Source organism: Carcharhinus amblyrhynchos, chromosome 7, assembly GCF_965287045.1.
Source record: "Carcharhinus amblyrhynchos chromosome 7, sCarAmb.v2.hapA, whole genome shotgun sequence".
NCBI lineage: Eukaryota > Metazoa > Chordata > Chondrichthyes > Carcharhiniformes > Carcharhinidae > Carcharhinus > Carcharhinus amblyrhynchos.
Window position 1 is genome coordinate 26,723,251 of NC_137330.1, and position 19,720 is coordinate 26,742,970.

Consider the following 19,720-nt stretch of genomic DNA (forward strand, 5'->3'; position numbering starts at 1 on the left):
TTCAAAATAGAATATGGAGTCCTCTTCTCTCTATTCAGATGCACATCAAAGATATAACAACATTGCTTCAAAAGCAAGGAGTTCTCTTATGCTATGCTGGTCAACAATACCAAAATTGAAAATAAAGTAACTGGTTATTTGTTGTGTGTGGGATTTTGCATAAGGGCAGTGCTTATTTAGGAGACAGTTCTTTTCAAAAATAATTCATTATTTGTGGAACATTAAGGGAGGTGATGGCCTATCACCAGACTATTAATCCAGAAACTCAGCTAATGTTCTGGGGACCTGGGTTCAAATTCCGCCACAGCAGATGGTGGAATTTGAATTCAATAAAAAAAAACTGGAATTAAGACTCTACTGCTGACCATTGTCGATTGTCAGAAAAACCCATCTGGTTCACTAATGTCCTTTAGGGAAGGAAATCTGCACTCCTTATCTTGTCTGGCTGCATGTGACTACAGAGCCACAGCAATGTGATTGAATCTCAACTGCCCTCCAAAGTGGTCTAGCAAGCAATACAATTCAAGGGCAATTAGGGATGGGCAATAAATGCTGGCCCACATCCCATGAATGAATAAACAAAAATGGAGCTATCCCCATGACATTAAATATAGGAGGTTTAAACAACTGTTCAAACCTAATTCCATAGAATACATTCATCAAACCTGCTGAAAAATTGACACAAGCATTTAAGCTCTTTATTACAACATCACTGCTGTTAAATTGCATTGGGCTGTATTAAAGTTTTACATTTTCACTCAAGAAAGTTTACAATGTCAAAAATGAAATGTTAATAAATACATCAATAAACAATTAAGAAAAATGCTTTAAGCTGCACAGTGCATATTAAGACTTTAATGTTAGCTCTTCTCACAAGGTGATAAAGTCATGTCATGGATTATTTACAAGTGACGCAAGCACACAGTCTATCAAAATGCCACATAGTCCTTTGGATGCAAATGGAAAGAACGGCAGCAATTCAAAGGTGTTACCTGCGTAAACATGTAATTGTGTTCAATACACAGGATGGATCCATTTTCCCTTATTTAATGAGTTTACAGTTTGGTAGGAACATCAGGAAGAAAATTTTGCTGTGCTTACAAAATCATGGAATGATTAATCATCACGAATAATTCTTGATTGAAAAGTGTCCGTTATTATTCAATCATGTTTTGTAGTGCTTTTATGGGACTGCACTGGATGCCTTCGTTCAGAAGAGTCAAGTACTTGCAAAATTGAGGTGGGATGAATCAGAAAACTTGTTTCCAGTCACATAGTTGCTCATTCCAGTGCTTTACAATGATCATTGCAGCTGTGCCATTAATCGTAAAGCAGGTTCTTGAAGTTTCTATCTTCACAAGATCATCTTCCTCTTGCGGTTCAAGTGGCTTTATCACATAATGAATAATAGTTTGATCAAAAATATTAAAAATGTTTCCAATTTGTCATTTAAAAAAAGTCTGAAAGTAACTGAAAATATTTCAGTTTATTTCTAAATGTATGGTCAGAACCCACACCACAATGCAATTGAACAACGTGAACATTTACTGCTAACGCCTTGCATTCACCTCTTTATTTACATGCTGAGGCTTTAGATTGACACCTGAATCACATGGCACTACATGCATTGGTTGCACTGACAGTGCAATAGGCAAACATTTTTATTTCCATGTATATTATATGAGCTGGAAGAGTCACAAATATATTAACAGTCCAACACTAGTGTTTGGTTTCCATTATTAATATTACAGATTCTGAGCACCACTTGGCATTGAGTTCTCTCTGTTTTAGGGTTCAACATCTTGTATGCATAACATCTACAAATTACATAATGCACAGTGCTGCTTATAACCTGACATTACTGTATTGTTCCCGTGATGCTATGCCATCTGAATATCGCTTTTACATCTTGCATTCAACATATCAGTTTGACCGTGGTCAGCATGTCTCCCACACTGCAGTAAAAATGTTACAATTTTTTGAAAAACAAACCAACTATGCATTGAGAATAACAAAAGATGGCTACAGACTTTGAGGGAATAATTCAATTTCACACATTGTGGACAACCGGAGCAAAATTCAACAATGTCATTCATGGGGTATCCACATGCCAGCTTTAAGGGCCAACACTTTAGTGCTTTGCTGTGCTGTATGAAGGTTGTACATGTGCAGTGATTGACAGACCACATCAAACTGGAGGGGCAATTCTCCAATCACTAGTAGCTGATGGTTTGGCATCCAAACTGCAAATTACACTATAAATGTGATCTACTGCAATCAGGAGCCAAGGAAAAGGCAGCAAGTGAATGGCTGCAATATGACATCCTATGATGGAATCATCACATGATGCCATATATTTGGTCAAGCTCCTCTACCTCCTGCGAAAAGCAAAGTTTTGTCCATAAGAATGTTCTGTTCAAGTAACTACTCTGATTACCAATGACTTTTAACTACGGTGTTCTGTCTTCATGTGAATGTACTAATTGTCATGACATCACTACAATGTCATGGCATTACAACCACTACCAACTTAAGACTACTAAATTAAATAGAAGCAGACAAAAGTTTGGAGGTGTAATATCTCCGAACCTCAGGAGGATTTCGCTCAGCTCACTTATTACATTGTGAATAATTACATAAATAAGTTGGTAGTGCAACACAAAATTCAACTAAGTATTTTTACTGCCCTGTAGAGGACATCAGAAATGATAAGGGTCTCATCTACTAACTACAGCAACATGCATCAACATTTTCAATCCTCCCTCTCGCCAACTCAAAGATTAGCACGGATATGGAATCGTTGAATGGTTACACACAGAAGGTGGTCATTCAGCCCATGGTGTCTATGCCATGTCAAACCAAAATTACCTTTGTCTAATTAAGGCAACGCCATTGTTAAACTGTATCAACAGCACACTGACTGATTATTCAAGTAATGCATTAGCAGAGCCTGGTAATGACTAAGAATGAGTTAATCAAACCAGATTTAAATTTAAACTATACCCAAAATACAGTCTAAAACATACTCAGTTGACTAAGTGTGAGAACAGGATAAACAAGCTGGAAAGCAACAGAATCTGCATATGCAATACTGTGGAATAGATTGAAGTTTTCCTTTGAATCAGACCATTTATAACCAGAGCGGGCATATCTGCACTAAACAAATGAGGTAACATGGGTACTGGTAAGGCCATTAAAAAAAATTACATGTGGCATAACAAAAAGCAGACAGTTACAATGGGAATAGACACCTTGTAAATTTGACCTTGGTAGTTGATGGGCAACACAGTAAGCCTTTGTGTAATTGTACTGATTTAATAGATATCTCACAGCTCAAACTCCAACAGCTGTAGTTCAGCAGTTGATAATTCTGTACTTCAACATCAGCACACGAGGGCAGAATTCTAATTTATAACATTTGTTTGGGTTAAATAAGGAATCACTTAGACTGGAAGTGCGTGCTATTTTTATATATATTCAGACCATGATTTAGCAGCATTAAGTTTTCTGTTCAAGTCACCAGACTTGACAAAAAGGATATTCAATTGATATACATGGATCTCACATGCATTCTGGTGACATCCCCCGGGCCACTGATTCTGTATTAAATGTCATTGTAGTTAACAATGGGCACTATATTGTGCAGAAAAAAAGCAGCGCAAGTTGTTTCATGTGTGTTTTGCAATACAATGATGCAAATCAAGAATACATTAATGGAATACACTGTCAAGATATTTTGACCCCAAGTTGAAAACATTTGTTGTTTCATGATGGATTGATCAAATTAAAATGCTGTAATGTCATGGGCAAATAGTTTTGTGCATTATGGAATTTAAAGTGGCAGAACAATAGATTTTGATTTTTATCTCATTTCAATTGTGAAAATATGTCTAAACATATAAAAAATTTATGCTTCAGTTTAATTTTAAGTTTTTATTGTAAAAGATTCTGCATCATTAATTTGTCACCATATTTAGTTTGTAAAGTGGTTTTTCAGCAATGAGATTTCATAATTGGACAAAGAAATGTAACAAGGGGCCACTACAAATTAATCGCAAACCTCACCGGAAACAAGTGCTTCAATGAAAGTGATAGTTGTTGGACCGCTGCTCGTCATGCCACTGATGTTATGTTATGATAGCTCCTATCATCACAAAGCAATTAAACATTTGACCAAACTTGAACAATTTTCAATCATGTATAATATTCATGAAAGAGTAATCCTCTCCACACAACTTTCAGCAGTACAGCCTTCATCATTTGTCCCCTGGGGAGCTCTCCTAAATCCCTCCACTTTGTAATCTCACTATCATCTGACAAAAGCCTAAGCAAAATCCACCTCTTCGATCACGTGTTCAGTCAGCAACCCTAGTCCTTCTTGTTAACAGTCCAATCTCCTGTGCATTTTGCCTCAGTGTGACACTGGGAAGGTCTATTACAAAAGTGCCAGTTATTGTCATTCTCTGTGGAGGACTCAACCAATAGTCTTATACACAGAATAGGACTGTAACAAATGGTGAGCAGCTCTTCAGCAATCAACATTAAGCACACGAGCAACAAAGTTTCAAAATGTGATCTGGTGAATTCCTAAAAACAATTTTCTGCAAGTCCCTTTAGATGCCTGATTAGTGAGCTTTAATCAGTGCCGGGACTGATTAAAGCTCACTAACCCTGATATATGCCAAGTTCCAACTCTCAGTCATGCTACTTTGAAGTGCTTATTTAATGGGGAATTAGGAGGTCTTGAGGTGCAGTCGGTAGCATCACTGCCTCTGTGCCAGAAGCCCCACATTCAAGTCCCACCCCAGAACATGTCGGCCAAGGAATGTGCGTTCATAACACGGTTAAATGTGCAAATCCCTCCAAACGCATCAATGGCTGGCGCTGAGAGGGGGAGACTCCTGGTCAGCCTCGCTTGATGTGGTGTGGCACCACTCAAGCTAAAAGCTCCTGGCAACACACTAGTGAACTGTTCCAGGAATTGCTAGTGATGGAAACAGGCGAACATTTGCTTTTGTACACTACTAGGTGCAGGAAGAAAATTAGAACTGGAATTTACTGAGGAGCAGCAAATACTCGTGGGTAAGAGCCCGCTTCATTCTCAAGTACCTAGCTTAACAGCATTCAAGAACCAGGCTAGTGATCTGTTCCCTTGGTCACAGCAATCTATGAAAGCAAGAAATAGGGTTTTTGAAAGATATTTTGCATGAAAAAGGAAATCTTCATCCAATAATCTAAAGCCGCTGAACATCTGCAAAAAACACAGTTCAGTTGTTTTCATGAATCTTTTAACAAACAGAACTCTCAATACATCAGGGATATTGAGTGTGTTTAGGGTATTTCTCGGGTGATTAGGCTATGGTTTTAACAGTTTACAATAGCATCTCTCTGGTCTGTCTAGTTCCAGAGCTGCTTTTATGGATGGCATCTTCATTTTATCAATGCAGAATTAAGTCGTAAAAGGATACTTGAAGCTTTGCATCTTGCACTTAGGACATTTTGCAATACTGATATAAAGGGGGGAAAAGCAATTTGTACGACTCAAGAAGATAGTGCTGACTGGCTGGCAAGTGGCCTCCAGAAATCTTTGACAAATTTCTCTTTTCAGCATTTTCGAAGAAAGAGGAAAATATCTTCCGCTATGATACTAAAAGCCAGATTTGTATAAAGCTATCACTGCAATAGAAACTTAACAAAGAACATCCACACTCCAGATATAGGCCATTCGGCCCATCAAGTCTGCACCAACTCACTGCAAGAACATCCCACCCAGGCCCTCTACATCTATCCCTGTAAACCCATGCATTTACAATGCCTAATCTACATCTTTGAACACTAAGGGGCAACTTAGTGTAACCAATCCATGATTGGCCATGCTAAATTGGGTACATTAACAGAGTAAATACATGGGTTACAAGGATAGGGCCTGGATTGGGATCATTGCTGGTGTAAACTCAATGGGCCAAATGGTCTCTTTCAGCACTGCAGAGATTCTACAATTCTATCATCTTTGCATTGTGGGAGGAAACAGGCGCACCCAGAGCAAATCCATGTAGACTCAGGGAAAGCTTATCTTTTCAACTAAATAGTAAGGACTTGTGAAAAAGAACATGTGTGGAAAAACGTAGCTAAATTTTAAAAGCCTGGAACAGATAGTGTTCTCATAAACTAAGTTCTCATTTGAGTTTATTATAGTCTAGTGAAAAACTTAACGATCGCTATTCTGGAGACAACTTCAGCAAATTCATGATCAGACTGCATATTTGTGCAACAATTCCAGTAATTATTTATCCCAGTAAAATCTGAGGTTTGTTTTTAGTGTTTTCTAAGACTTTTGAGAATGTTTGTGGACCTTGGCTTTGGAGATTATTTCACTCAACTGCTTTATTTTTCAGGCCAGATTTTATTACAACGGCAGCCTAGGGTTGGTAATTGTGGGGTGCAAAGTACAAGCCAAGGAATGCAAACTGCACCTTCTCCCAAAACAGCAAAGGTCTGTCAATTATATGCAGAAACATGGCAATTTCAGGATGGGGATTATGCAGAGCAGGAATGCCCATTTTCTCAAAACTTTACATGTGGCCAGGAGACCCAACAGAACATTAAGAAAACTTACCAAACCCTACTTCACATGAGATTGGCCTTGTACTCAATGTGACCTCAAGCAATGGGAGGCAACTTCCCATGGGAGTTCTATAATGTTTGGTCAGTTTGGGCTCGCGTTATTTACATGTTGCTTTACAATTCAATTAATTACACTTATTTTAAATGCAGTCAATTGTCCATATTTTCTTTCTTTTGCAATTTTACTCATTGTATAGTGTGCAAAACCTCACATTAATGGGATTTATCCCCTTTACAGCATGAGGCTTTCATCTTTTAATCTAAATGAATTCTGTGTAGCTCAGTGTGCCCAAGTAGTGATTTTCAGCTGTCTGTTAGTGTTGTGTGGTGGCATGAACTCAAAAGAAGTGCAAGCTAATGGATGTTTTATGTTTGAAGGAATTGAGGATTCAAAAAAATACATCACACAGAACATGGATTTTGAATCTTTAGTTTATAGGGTTAAGTAAAGAAAATAGACATCTTCATGGACTATGAAAGGAATGAGAAGCACAAAGGAAGATAGCTGGTGTTGATGAAGCACTAGTTAGTGGTTTAATTACAAAATGAGCTTCAAAAATTCCTTTGCAATGTTACTTGCAAACTAAAGCTAACAGGAATATCAAAGAGGTCAGTGTGACTGATGCACAAATCATGGTCCAGCACTTGCTGAAAAAATACCAATAAGTTTCCTGCGCTTACCATCATTAGTCTGTAAACAGCCCAGGAATTTGTGATTGAGGAGGAGATAAACTGAACTGTCCAGCAATTTATGACAACTTACAAGTTCTATCATTCCACCATTAGCCTAGTGAAAATGGAGATCATCAAGAAATTGTTGTATTTGTGCTCTTAAAATAAATCAAACTTGCTGCAGATTCAAGGTTGGTATTAATTGACAAAGACAACTTTTATAATGTGATTTAATGGGATTGAGGGTTATAGATAGGCCTGGTAGGTAGGGATATGATCGGCGCAACTCGTAGGCCGAAGGGCCTGTTTGTGCTGTGGTGTTCTATGTTCTATTTGTATACACTGACGTTCAACCTCTCTGACCCAAAAATTAATCGAAACTATAGTCACATTCCTGTGGACAGTAAGTTGTTCTTGAATGTTTCTAAAATTAAATTATTTATCTTAGTTTCCACTTCAGTTTTTCTTAATCCAATCTCTCACTATTTTGCCTTCTACAGAAGCCTTGACTCTAATTCACACCATTTTCTTCTCCTCTATTCTCTTCTATGCTTAGATCTCAACTGGTACACCACTGGCCCTATTGTTTACCAAAGGCCCAGATATCCTGACCAGTTATCAACTCATACTTCCAACAATTTGGGAAACAGATCTAACAAATGGGGCATGGTGTAAAATGCCTTACTCCAACAAACCGTGGGCCAACATATTCTCCAAAAGAAACAAAAATACAGGACAAGAATGAAGGTTTGCAGTAAATTACAAAAGTTACAGATTGCATCAATTTACCAAGTCAATTGTGCATGAACTTCATGCACCGGAAGGGGAAGTACAGAGTTTTGAACTCTTATTCCATATGTAATAGCTATTATACAAGACTGACCTAGATTTTTGCTCCTTCCCACTTGAGAGAAATTCTGGTTCAATTGCAATTTGCAAGGTTATCCTAAACAGTTGCAACTAACTGGGTTCCATATTTTCTTAATGATGCAATGAGATTAAAGCTAATCTGTGAAACACTGACAAATTGCATGGAATGTACAGGTGATGTAGAATCTACACTAATTACCTAGTTTCTTGTTCAAGGGCTCGGGAGGGATGACATTAAGTTAGTCCTTGTGTGCTGATGTTGTACATCGAGGGCACAGCAAACACTGGTAATCTCTTAACAATGAAACTGTGCGCTGGCATAAAAACTTAATAAGAATCCCACATAACAACGTAAATATAAACAAATACTGGACAATGAAAGTTTAGGCTCTAATTCAAAGTTGGTTGATGAGGATTCCATTCATAACTACATGATTCAGGTTTTGTTTTTGTGGTTTAAATCCAAGCAAATCAGTTGTACTGCTATATAATCAATACAAGATATTTGCTCTGCTCTCGGTCCCAGAATATGCCATGGGACATGATGTACTAATCACCTCTTTCATCACCACTTTTCCAAAGCAGTTAACAAAACCCTTTGTGCATTGGCTGAAATAACAGAGAAAGGGATTTCATGCAAACACAGCAAGCACTTGAATACTAGTACTGAACAATTTCAGAGACTGTGTAATAACATGTTATGAATGCTGGTAGATGACAGTACATTACAATTGAGTTATTTTTACATATAGTAAAATTGCCCTTGTGAAAATTAACTTGAACTGATCCCTGCTTTATTATTGGGCATATATTTGATAGTGATTAAGACAATAATCCCAAAAGGATTCAAAAGAGATAACCAGAGTAGAGTTAGAATGTTATTTGTATATCTATCACGTGTACACAAAATAAATTGAGTAATTCACAATAACTTAATAGTTATTTCACAAGGGAAATGTTGAATGTTATTTCCAGTTTAATCTTCGCCCTACCAAGTTTAGAGTTTGCCTCCACTTGCATTGCCCAGTCTGTTTAAACAGTTCTGTACTTTGGTTTATGACAATGTGCTCTGTATCATTAATCTGCACCACAGTGCAACAAGTATTGTCACATTATCCCTGCCAATTTTATCAAGCATTAATAAACACTATCACAGGGATATAATAGTCAGTAAAAATTCCTGATGTTGTAAGTCACTTATCTAATCAGGTATTAGAAAACAAAATGAAGAAATTCAACATGTAAACTCCAACTGGTTTTGATGCTAGCATGCTAACAATCCAAAATGTTTTATCCACATCTCAAGTTCATACATTAATACTTCAACCCAGAATGGCCATGTTTACTGCAAATGCCAGGGAACCCACAACTTCTCAAATATAAAGAGAAAATGCTGGAAATACAGAGAAGGTCCATTAGTATCTGAGGAATTCAGGCTAGCATCTGTAGTGCAGGACACCAATGAAAAGCAATTTCTTTAGGAAGATTCTCTCAAATCGACCCCTGTAATTTGTTGTCACTGCCAATCTACCAACAAAATTACGGCGTGCACTTGGAAAAATTCAGTGTTAATATTTGCAGATGGAAACTTAACTTGAATCATCCTTCCCACCGCCCTCACCACTAACTGACCTCCTTTGTATCCAACGTACCACAACCTTCCGACAGGGCATTTCACATCCAAAGACCTCATTCTGACTTTGGGTGACAGCTATCTGACCAGGCACCCATTATGCATCACCTCTGACTTTTTAAAATAAAGGAGATGTATAGCAGGCAGCTTATTTAATATTAGTTCATTTTAAACTATCACCCAGAGTTGATCAGTATCCCACCTTGCCCCACATTTCGGTGCACGTGGTGGTAGTCTCCAGAATTGCAGGCTTCCCACCTGGGAATGGGTGCATGCTTAAAAAAATGCAGGGCACCAATTCAAGGAGGTAGCAGTGGAAATGCAAACTGTCCACTACCACCACACGGCCCCTTTTTGAGGGAGACTGTGGTGTTTTATTGTACTTACAATCCTGATTGATTGAAGTAAATAATAAAAAGGTGGCATGGTCTGAGAGGGGAATGCCAGAGTGGCTGGGGGATGATGTCAAACTTCTAGCTGTAGCCCGATGTTAGTAGGAAAGTTTAGTTTGCTTATTAGTGTTGCAGGTGGGCTTTCATTAACACTGCAATGAAGTTACTGTGAAAATGCCCTGGTTGCTGTATTTCGGCACCTGTTCGGGTACACTGAGAATTTAGCATGGTCAATGCACCTAACCAGCATGTCTTTTGGGCAGCGGTAGGAAACCGGAGCACCCAGGGAAAAAGGTGCAGACTCCACACAGACAGTGAACCAAGCTGAGAATTGAACCCTGGTCCCTGGCATGGTGAAGCAGCAGTGCTAACCACTGTAAATGAGGGACAATGAGGCTCTCCTCCCTCTCTTTCCCTGTCTCTCACTCTCTCTGCCTAGCCCTCAGGGCACCTTGCTGTGAGGGGTGGCCGGGCTCCTATCGGGGAAGGTGAGGACGACGGGGAAGAGCAACCCCTTGCCCTCCAGGCAGGGCTGGAGCTCCTGCAGAGTGCCGGGCGCGGCGGCGACGGCGGCAGCAGCAGCAGCGGAGCCGGGCCGCTCCTCGTCCTCCTCGGCCAGGGTGAAGCGCAGGACGCAAGCCCGGTTGACGCAGTAGATATCGCGGCCCATGAGGGCGCAGCGGAAAGGCTGCGGCGAGGCCGAGGCGGGCAGCAGCGAGCCGCACTCGCTCCAGCGGCGGCCCACCGTGTTGTACTTGGAGAGGGCGATGGCGCGGCTGTCGCGCTCCAGGTCGAAGCGGTACAGGCACCGGCCCAGCGCCACCATGTCGGCCGAGCGGCGGCGGCTGCTGCTGCACGGGCACTCCTGCCACTCGTCCCGCCGCGGGTCGTAGCGCAGCAGGCGGTAGAAGAGGGAGCCGCCCGACACGTAGATGTAGCCGGAGCAGGCGGCCGCCTGGTGGGCCACGGCGAAGCCGCCGCGGGGCAGCGGGGCGGCGGCGCTCCAGCGGTCCGCCCGCGGGTCGTAGCGCTCCACGCTGAAGAGGCACTCGCCGCCGATGGCGTACAGCAGGCCGTCCAGCGCCACCAGCTTGAGCTGCGAGCGGGCCTGCCGCATGGGCCGCAGCTCGGCCCACTGGCCGGTGGCCGGGTTGTAGCTGAAGACGCGGTCCGAGGGCCGGGCCCGCGAGCCCGAGCCCCGCAGGCCGCCCGCCACGAACAGGTAGTTGTGCAGCGTGCACAGGCCGCAGCCGCGGGTGTCGGCCGCCGCCGCCGGGATGGGGCTCAGGCGCCGCCAGCGGTCGGCGGCCGGGTCGTGGCGGTAGAGCCAGCGGACCGGCGGCTCGGCCGACAGCTCGGGGGAGCCCGCCCCGGCCTCGGGGCTCTGCGAGCGGCTGCCCTCCCGGCTGACCGAGCGGCTGTGGCCGGGCGAAGGCCGCTCGAACACCTCGTTGACGTCGGCCAGCACCAGGCAGCGCTCGCCGGCGGGGGCCGGGCCGGGGGCCGAGGCCGAGGCTCCGCCGCGGGCCTGCGGGGGGCCGGCCTGGGCCGTCCGCAGCCGCAGGATCAGCTCCCGCTCGGCGCCGCTCAGCCGCCCGTAGACGGCGGGCTCCCGCAGCACCCGCAGGTAGTGGTCGCTCATGAAGCGGTAGGCCGCCTCCCGGAGCTCGGGCAGCCGCTGCCGCTTGGCCAGGCCCAGCAGCTCCAGGCAGTTGCCCAGCTCCAGCTGCCCCCTGAGCGAGTCGACGGCCGAGTGCAGGGCGCACGGCATCTGCAGGTACTGGGCGGCGGCGATCAGCTCGGCCGCGTTGTCGGCCCGGGCCGCCATGCCCGCCCCGTACGAGTAGTCGAGCAGCAGCCGCAGCGCCTCGAAGCTCAGGCCGCGCAGGCTGAGGAACTGGCGCGACAGCCGCGCCCGGAAGAAGTCGCTGCGCTCGGCCAGCACCGCCTTGTGGGCGCGGACCCGCCGGCCCGACACCTCGATCAGCAGGTCGGGCTCGGGCGTAGTCGAGGCCGGGGCTCCGCCGCCACCGCCACCGCCCTCCTCCAGGCTCCAGTAAGCCGACGCAGCCGCTCCGCCCTCCCGCGGCCCCACGACGCCGCCGCCGCCGTTGCCGTTGTTGTTATTGTTGACCAGCTGCCGCTGGCTCTTCACCACCCGCTCCGCCGCCGCCCACACGGCCCCCGCGCCCGGCTCCCTCTCGTCGCCCGACGGCGCCGAGAAGCAGAGGGACGAGCCGAAGCTGCAGGACGAGCTGTCAGCCGGGCTCAGCTCCTCCTCCTCCTCTCCTCCAGCCGCTTCCACGGCCGGCGATGAGCCGCTCCGGCTCTCCTCCATCCCGGCCCCCAGACCCTGGCCGTTCCGCTGCTGCTGCAGCTGCAGCCCCGGCTCCTCTTCGCCTGCGGCATCGCCCACAGCCTGTCCCCCCGAGCCCTGCAGCAGGCGGGCTGCTCTGCCCGCACTCACACCCTCAGCACCTTCCTCCTGGATTCCTGCCTCCGCCCCACCGCTGCATTCCTCACCCACCTCTCTGCTGCTGCTGCTGCTGCTGCTGCTGGCAGTGCAGCCTGAACTCTCTCTGCACAGCAGAGCCCCCTCAGCACTGGCACCGTCCACTGCCGCCTGTAACCTCCCTGCACAAAGTTTCTGCTGCAAATCATTTTCCGGCGAACACCAGCTCTCCTCGCCGCTTTGTGGCAAACGAGCCGCGCTCTCTGTTTCTGCTCCACCGACATTCCCTGTGAGAGTCTGTCCGTTCCTGTGGTTTTCTGCATTTACCCCATTGTTCTGTCCTGGAAAAGGACTCCCGACAGTGCCTATCAGCAAAGACTCAAGATCCAAGCTCTCCTTTTGCAAAGAAGCAGCACCGGTGACAATTAATAGATCCTGGCCAGGCTGATCCATCGATTAGATAGGATTGTTGTATCCGCTGGCTCACAGTGCAACGGTCCGTCGTGCTGTTGGCATAACTCCCAACAAATGCCTGGGTCGGGTACCTCATTCAGATACCTTTTCCTTCACACTCTACCCTATCTGGGTCTTCAGAAACTGCAGGTTAACCAGCGATGCTTTTTGAACCAATTATGACTTTACACTGCACCGAAGCAATCTCCCAAGAGACGAGGCTGGGAAGCTGAGATTGTTATCGCCGAAGTCCCAAGGACGTGCACTTCTGTTCAGTTAGGTTGGAAGGATCTCTTACAAGGCCATGCTTCCCAGTTGTACTGGTTGTCGTACGCATCCTTCTGTATAGGAAAGAAAATAGTTTCAGTTAGCTGCTCCATACAGCAAAAAAAATCATTCTATAAATAATTGTTAGATATTTTGTAGTTCGGTCAACATCTGGTGAAAGGCAACCTCTTAAAAGCGTCAATGATTGAAGTGAGATGCAGCTCTGAAGAGATGGTTAGCTGATTTGGTTGATCAGTATTTTCCTGCTGTTGGAATTTCATAGACCAATAATAAAAGAATTATGATTCCTTAATTGAATTCCTTTAAAGTATTTGACAATTTTGTTAATTTACAAATATACAAGTTCATGGTGTAAATCATCACAAAGTATCTAAACAAGTTGCCAATCTGAAGGTCAATGGAAGGGAAAGTGGCTCTTCGCGAGGAATATTTGCAAATAAGTTTTTTGTATCTGAAGACAACGCCCCTTTGAAAAGTTACTAAACAGTGCTATTGCTTTGGCATCAACTTTGAGCTTTTTTTCCTTACAGTGCAATGTTCAAATTAAGCAGAAGTGGGTGTTGGTTCTCAGGCAGTGACAGGTATGTGGGGTGTGTTATACATGTCCCAGATGCATAAGGTACTACTCAGTTTATCTTCGGTCTACATCATAATTGATTAAATTGCCCTGAAATTTGCAACAATAAGCTGCATTCATCAACATAAAAATAGGTTCACAAACAATAGGAGACTATTGTCACTATTTTAACTATTAAAATGACTTGCTTTTTCACAACTACCAGACAACTCAGTGCTTTAGAACACAGAACAGTCCAGCACAGTACAAGCCCTTCGGCCCTCGATGTTGTGCCGAACTATGACCGAACCCAAAAACAAGCTATCCCACTCCCTATCATTCTGGTGTCCTCCATGTGCCTATCCAATAACCGCTTGAAAGTTCCTAAAGTGTCTGGCTCCACTATCACAGCAAGCAGTGCATTCCACACCCCAACCACTCTGAGTGAAGAATCTACCTCAGGCACCCCTCATATCTCCCACCATGAACCTTATAGTTATGCACCCTAGTAACAGCTACATTCACCTGAGGAAACAGTCTCTGCACGTCCACTCTATCTATTGCCCTTATCATCTTATAAACCTCTTAAGTCGCCTCTCATCTTCCTCCACTCCAAAGAGAAAAATCCCAGCTCCCTCAACCTTTCCTCATAAGACCTACCCTCCAAACCAGGCAGCATCCTGGTAAATCTCCTCTGCACTCTCTCTCCAATGCTTCCACATCCTTCTTATAGTGAGGTGACCAGAACTGAACACAATATTCCAAATGTGGTCTCACCAAGGTCCTGTATAGTTGCAGCATAACCCCACAGCTCTTAAACTCAAACTCACTTTAATAAACGCTAACACACTATAACTCTTCTTCACAGCTCTATCTACTTGAGTGGCAACCTTCAGAGATCTAGGATATGAACCCCAAGATCTCTCTGTTCCTCCACATTCTTCAGATCTCTGCCATTGACCCTGTAATCCGCATTCAAGTTTGTCCCACCAAAATGAATCACCTTGCACTCATCAGGATTAAGCTCCATCTGCCACTTATCTGCCCAGCTCTGCATCCTATCAATGTCTCTTTGCAGCCTACAAGAGCCCTCCACCAATCTTGGTGTCATCAGCAAATTTACTAACCCACCCTTCAGCCCACTCTTCCAAGTCATTGATAAAAATCACAAATAGCAGAGGACCCAGCACTGATCCCACTGGTAACTGGCCTCCAATCTGAAAATTTTCCCTCTACCACCACCCTCTGTCTTCTATGAGACAGCCAGTTACTTATCCAATCGGCCAAATTTCCTTCTATCCCACACCTCCTTACTTTCCTCGTGAGCCTACCATGGGGAGCCTTATCAAACGCCTTACTAAAATCCATATACGTGACATCAACTGCTCTACGTTCATCTACACACTTAGTTACCTCCTCAAAGAATGGAGGTAACTTTACAGCCAATTAATTTTGAAATGTAATGAAGGAAATACTGCAGCCAATTTGTGCACAGGGAATTCCCCATGCAATAATGTGATAATCATAGAATCCCTACAGTGCAGAAGGCAGCCATTTGGCCCATCAAGTTTGCACTGACAGAGCATCCTACCCAGGCTCTTCCTCATAACCCCTGACATTTACCCTGCTAATCCCCCTAATCTATACATCTTGGGACACTAAGGGGCAATTTAGCATAGTAATCCACCTAAATGGAGCAACTGATGGAAAGCTATGAAGACCAGATAATCTGTCCTTGTGATGTTGATCGAGGGATAAATATTGGCAAGGATATCAGGGATAAAATTTTATTAGTGTCACGATTAAGCTTATGTTAACACTGCAACCATATTACTGTGAAAATCCCCTAGTCGCCACACTCTGAGGGAGAATTTAGCATGGCCAATCCATCTAACCAGCACATCTTTCAGACCACGGGAGGAAACTGGGTCAACCCCACACAAACACAGGGATAAAGGTGCAGATTCTGCAGACAATGACCCAAGCCAGGAATTAAACTTTAATTGTGTTCAAGCTTTGGAACTGTGTAGCTTTTGATTCACAGACAAGAGAGCTGCCAATTGAACACTACACAAGTAACATATGTGGATTTAAGTGTTGAAAACTTTGTTTTGCAAACAATTTTCTTTCCATTCAAGGGACATACAAGGATCAGGCAATCCAAAATCATCCTGTTTACACTATTACCAAGAGGATATATTTATCAGCAAAATTTCAAGTAATGAAGTGTCATATACACACACAAAATAATAAACGTAAAATGCTGCACATGCTGGAAATCTGAACTAAAAACAGAAAATGCTGGAAAAACTCAGGTTTGACAGCATCTGTGGGCAGAAAAACGGGAGTAAACTTCAAAGCCACATGACGTAAGAACGATGAGGTAGATTTTATACTGCTTCAGAGGGGGTGGAGCAAAATCGGTCAGGGACAGGTGGGAGTTAGGATTCCAGTGCCATGGGCTCTGATGAAATCAACACAACAGGAACTCCGCGAGTAGAATTTGAGATAATTCACAATCAAGCCATTAGCGAAACGCAAAGTATTTTTGTACTTTGCATCATAGCTTCAGACTTGATTATCCCTCTTCTGTGTTAGACAGTTCGGTGTCATTACAGACTAGTGTATCATCATGCAGTACCATGTGAAGAACACGCGCCTTGCCTCCCATGTTTTCAGTCAACGGGCAAATTAAAGTTCAACATGATTCTGGAAATTGGGAGCCTACATATCTAGGGACGGGAACGTCACCCCCTCCTCCCTGAGAAACAGATGGGTGGGGCCAGGGATCCGCGGAACATTTCATTTCTCAGCGGAGAACAATTTTTGCCAGAACCTCAGCAAGGGTTGCAGAACGGTGTGTGGGTACTCTGTCACACTGACTGGTTGAGTCCTTTTGCTGGGGGGAGCGGCTGAGGGAATTTGGGCTCTCCTGGCTATTCTATTTTATGTTTGTAATCATGCCAGACCCCTTGGGGCTTCCATAATTTTTAATGGGCCTTTGCTGGAACTAGTTTGATTGGATAAATTCCAAATCATCTCAAGTCGTCGCTGCAATTGCTACACTGTAGCTAAGCACAGACGCCCAGAATTAAACGCTGCTTAGCACCAAGGCAACGCTGCCTTTCGCTGGGGAAGTATAACCCTGCGACTGTTAATAGCAACTTTATGAAACTCGGATCCATCATGTATCATCCACAACATGTTCGTTAATGAGGTTCATGTGGGCAGGAGGGAGTGAACAGAGATGGAATGGCAACCCTGAGCTTAATTCAAATAGAAAGGTCCTTAGGCAGTTGTATAAAAATAGAAATCACTGAATTTCTTTTCCCTCCACGCAGAAGTTTTATTCCGTAAGGTGCAGTTAAATCACCGATTTGTCTCAGTCAATATTAAGAACGCACGACATATTCCAGCTCTTCAAGCAAAGAGCAATGTGTGCATGACAGTATAGTGAGGTACATCCATACTGGGGGCCTGTTTGAAGCTTTCATCTCCGCAACTGAATTGAATGTACCGAGCTTTGTCCACGATAAATGACATACTGACAAGTCATAAAATTTACTAAAAGGCACGTTGCGTGTGGTTTTTGAAAAAAAAATCATGGGGGGGATTGGTGAATAGTGGGAAGTACAGCTCAGTGGACATTGAAGGTTGATTCTAGCCTGATGAGACAGACTCGTACAGATACAGACAATGAATAAGATGCACATACAGCTCAGCCCCAGGGACTGAGAAAGCCTGTTGCTGCACTCTGCCTCAAGCGGGGGGGGAGCTGAAGATTCGCAAGGCAAGAAAAAAAGGGTCGTAGGAGTGACATTCGCAACCTACATAATGACTAAAACTAAACCATCTGATCAGCCATATTGCACTGAGTGCGGTAGTACTGAATACTACTGTACTCTAATCCATACAGCACCAGGCGAAGGTTGCAATAGCTTAATTGCCCGCTGCAATTAAAAAGATTCGAATCAATTTAGCCTCAAATCTAAACCGCACTTCGCAAATATCCAATGAACAGTCTGGTTTCGCTCAGTCTGCATAGCCTGAATTAACTGCCCCTGCTTGTGGAAAGAATAGAGCAATACTCGACACACCGAGTCTGCACATTTGAAAGAGATTGTGCAAAGCGCCAGCTTTCTTTCTGCAGCAATAGTTCAGCTCGTGGCTTGTCACGGTGGATGGTGGCCGATTTGTTCTTTTGGAGTTTTAACACTGTAATGTCCTGCAGAAAGGGAAGGAAGCAGGCACATGCATTCTAATCGGAAGCGACCAGGCATGTGGATTAATGCTTTTTTTGAAGATTGCAGCATTGCAAGAATTGAATGCACTCTCTCCAATGGAACCATGCTTGGTTTGCGGGGGGCGGGGATTAATGTTATTGGGAAATACCAAGTATATTTGATGGCCACATTGGTATTGTGATTTTGCATATTCAGTTTCACTTACAAAGGGCTAAATGATCAGTATATAATACAAACTGATCTGAAATGTATTGCTGTAAATATCTTTTTTAAACAAAGCTCGATTCGATCTCTGCATGTATTCTGCCATTTTCAAGGGAAAAAATATCGTGACACGCAAGATTTTAACAGGAGCTTTTCAAATACTGCAATCGTAAAAAAAAGCTGCGAACCTTGCTGGGAACTGAATATATACACAATGCATTCATTGTCAGTCCTCCTAGGTATTTTTTTAAACAGTAAAAGCGACTTAATGAAAACAGGATTCGTGTTAGTGACGACTGCCTGCCACTAACCTGAATAGATCTGGTGCGATTTAAATAGTTGGAAGCTAATCCCGCCGCTGCCATTGCCCTAACAACCAGACCGTCCTACACACAGAAAAGAATGAAAGAAAATTACACCACTTACCGAGAACTCAAGTGCAAACTGCCATTGATCATGTCAGCAAAGGAACCTGTCTCCCCAGACCTGTAGAGTTTCTTCTTGAAACTGTGAACACCGCTCAATAAAGACAAGCGAAAGGGATTAGAAATGACTGCAAAGCCGGCGAGAGAGAGAGGGAAAAAACAGATGCCAGATGAGCAGAGGTGCCTGTGACCGAGTCTGCTTTTAATCCCCAGTTAGCAGGAACGGCTTCTTCATCGGCGGTTGTGCTTCCCAAATGCAGAATTCTCACTCACCGATCCCACTATTCCCGGTTTTCTTCATGAGTTAACCCGAATGCCAGGGCCCTCAGCACCACTCCCCTCACATCTTTTGTGCAGCGCTTAGTATTTACTGGCAGATGTTGTTAAATAATAAGAGGTATGGTTCAATGCGCCCAGGTTTATTTGAAACAAACTGGATCAATACTTCTCACGCCTTCGCTTCTGCTGAGTGAATAATTCTTCTAAATAAACGTAAAGCTGCTCGCCTACATACATTTATTAATAAACTAATGCCTTGATCATTCTTTTACCAAACAGCTTCCTGCGTCACTACTTTCTTGATGCTTTCAGTGAATGCTTTGGTGAAAAGTATTCTCTACGATGCATGCAGTCAGTCCCACCTACTTCCTCAGTACGCAGCTGCAAGGACTACTAACTCCCAACTCGGATTGTGTTCAGGGAGGGAGACATTTCCCAACCTTATGCTGGAATCACCCCGACCTGTTCGGAAGGGGTCGTTGCAAACAAAGCGGATTGGTTGCCAATCTATAAGCATTAACTTGCAGGCAGCACGATGGGCACATGAGCAAGATTAAAGCAAGAAGGAGGTGTCAGTTCAGGTGGCACCCCATTTCATTGCAATGCAGGGACCAGTCCTGTATCCGTG

The 19,720-nt window shown here is 44.1% G+C and overlaps 1 protein-coding gene across 1 annotated transcript; it reads right to left on the reverse strand.

The window, feature by feature from the left end:
- Window positions 1–669: 669 nt before the first annotated feature.
- kbtbd11 (kelch repeat and BTB (POZ) domain containing 11) lies at window positions 670–19,517 on the reverse strand. Its single transcript, XM_080192044.1, has 2 exons — window positions 18,815–19,517; window positions 670–13,437 (listed from the first exon to the last, which is right to left on the reverse strand). Exon 2 carries the CDS (start codon window positions 13,094–13,096, stop codon window positions 10,634–10,636), a length of 2,463 nt encoding a protein of 820 aa, XP_080048170.1. The 5' UTR covers window positions 13,097–13,437; window positions 18,815–19,517; the 3' UTR covers window positions 670–10,633.
- Between the last annotated feature and the right edge of the window lie 203 nt (window positions 19,518–19,720).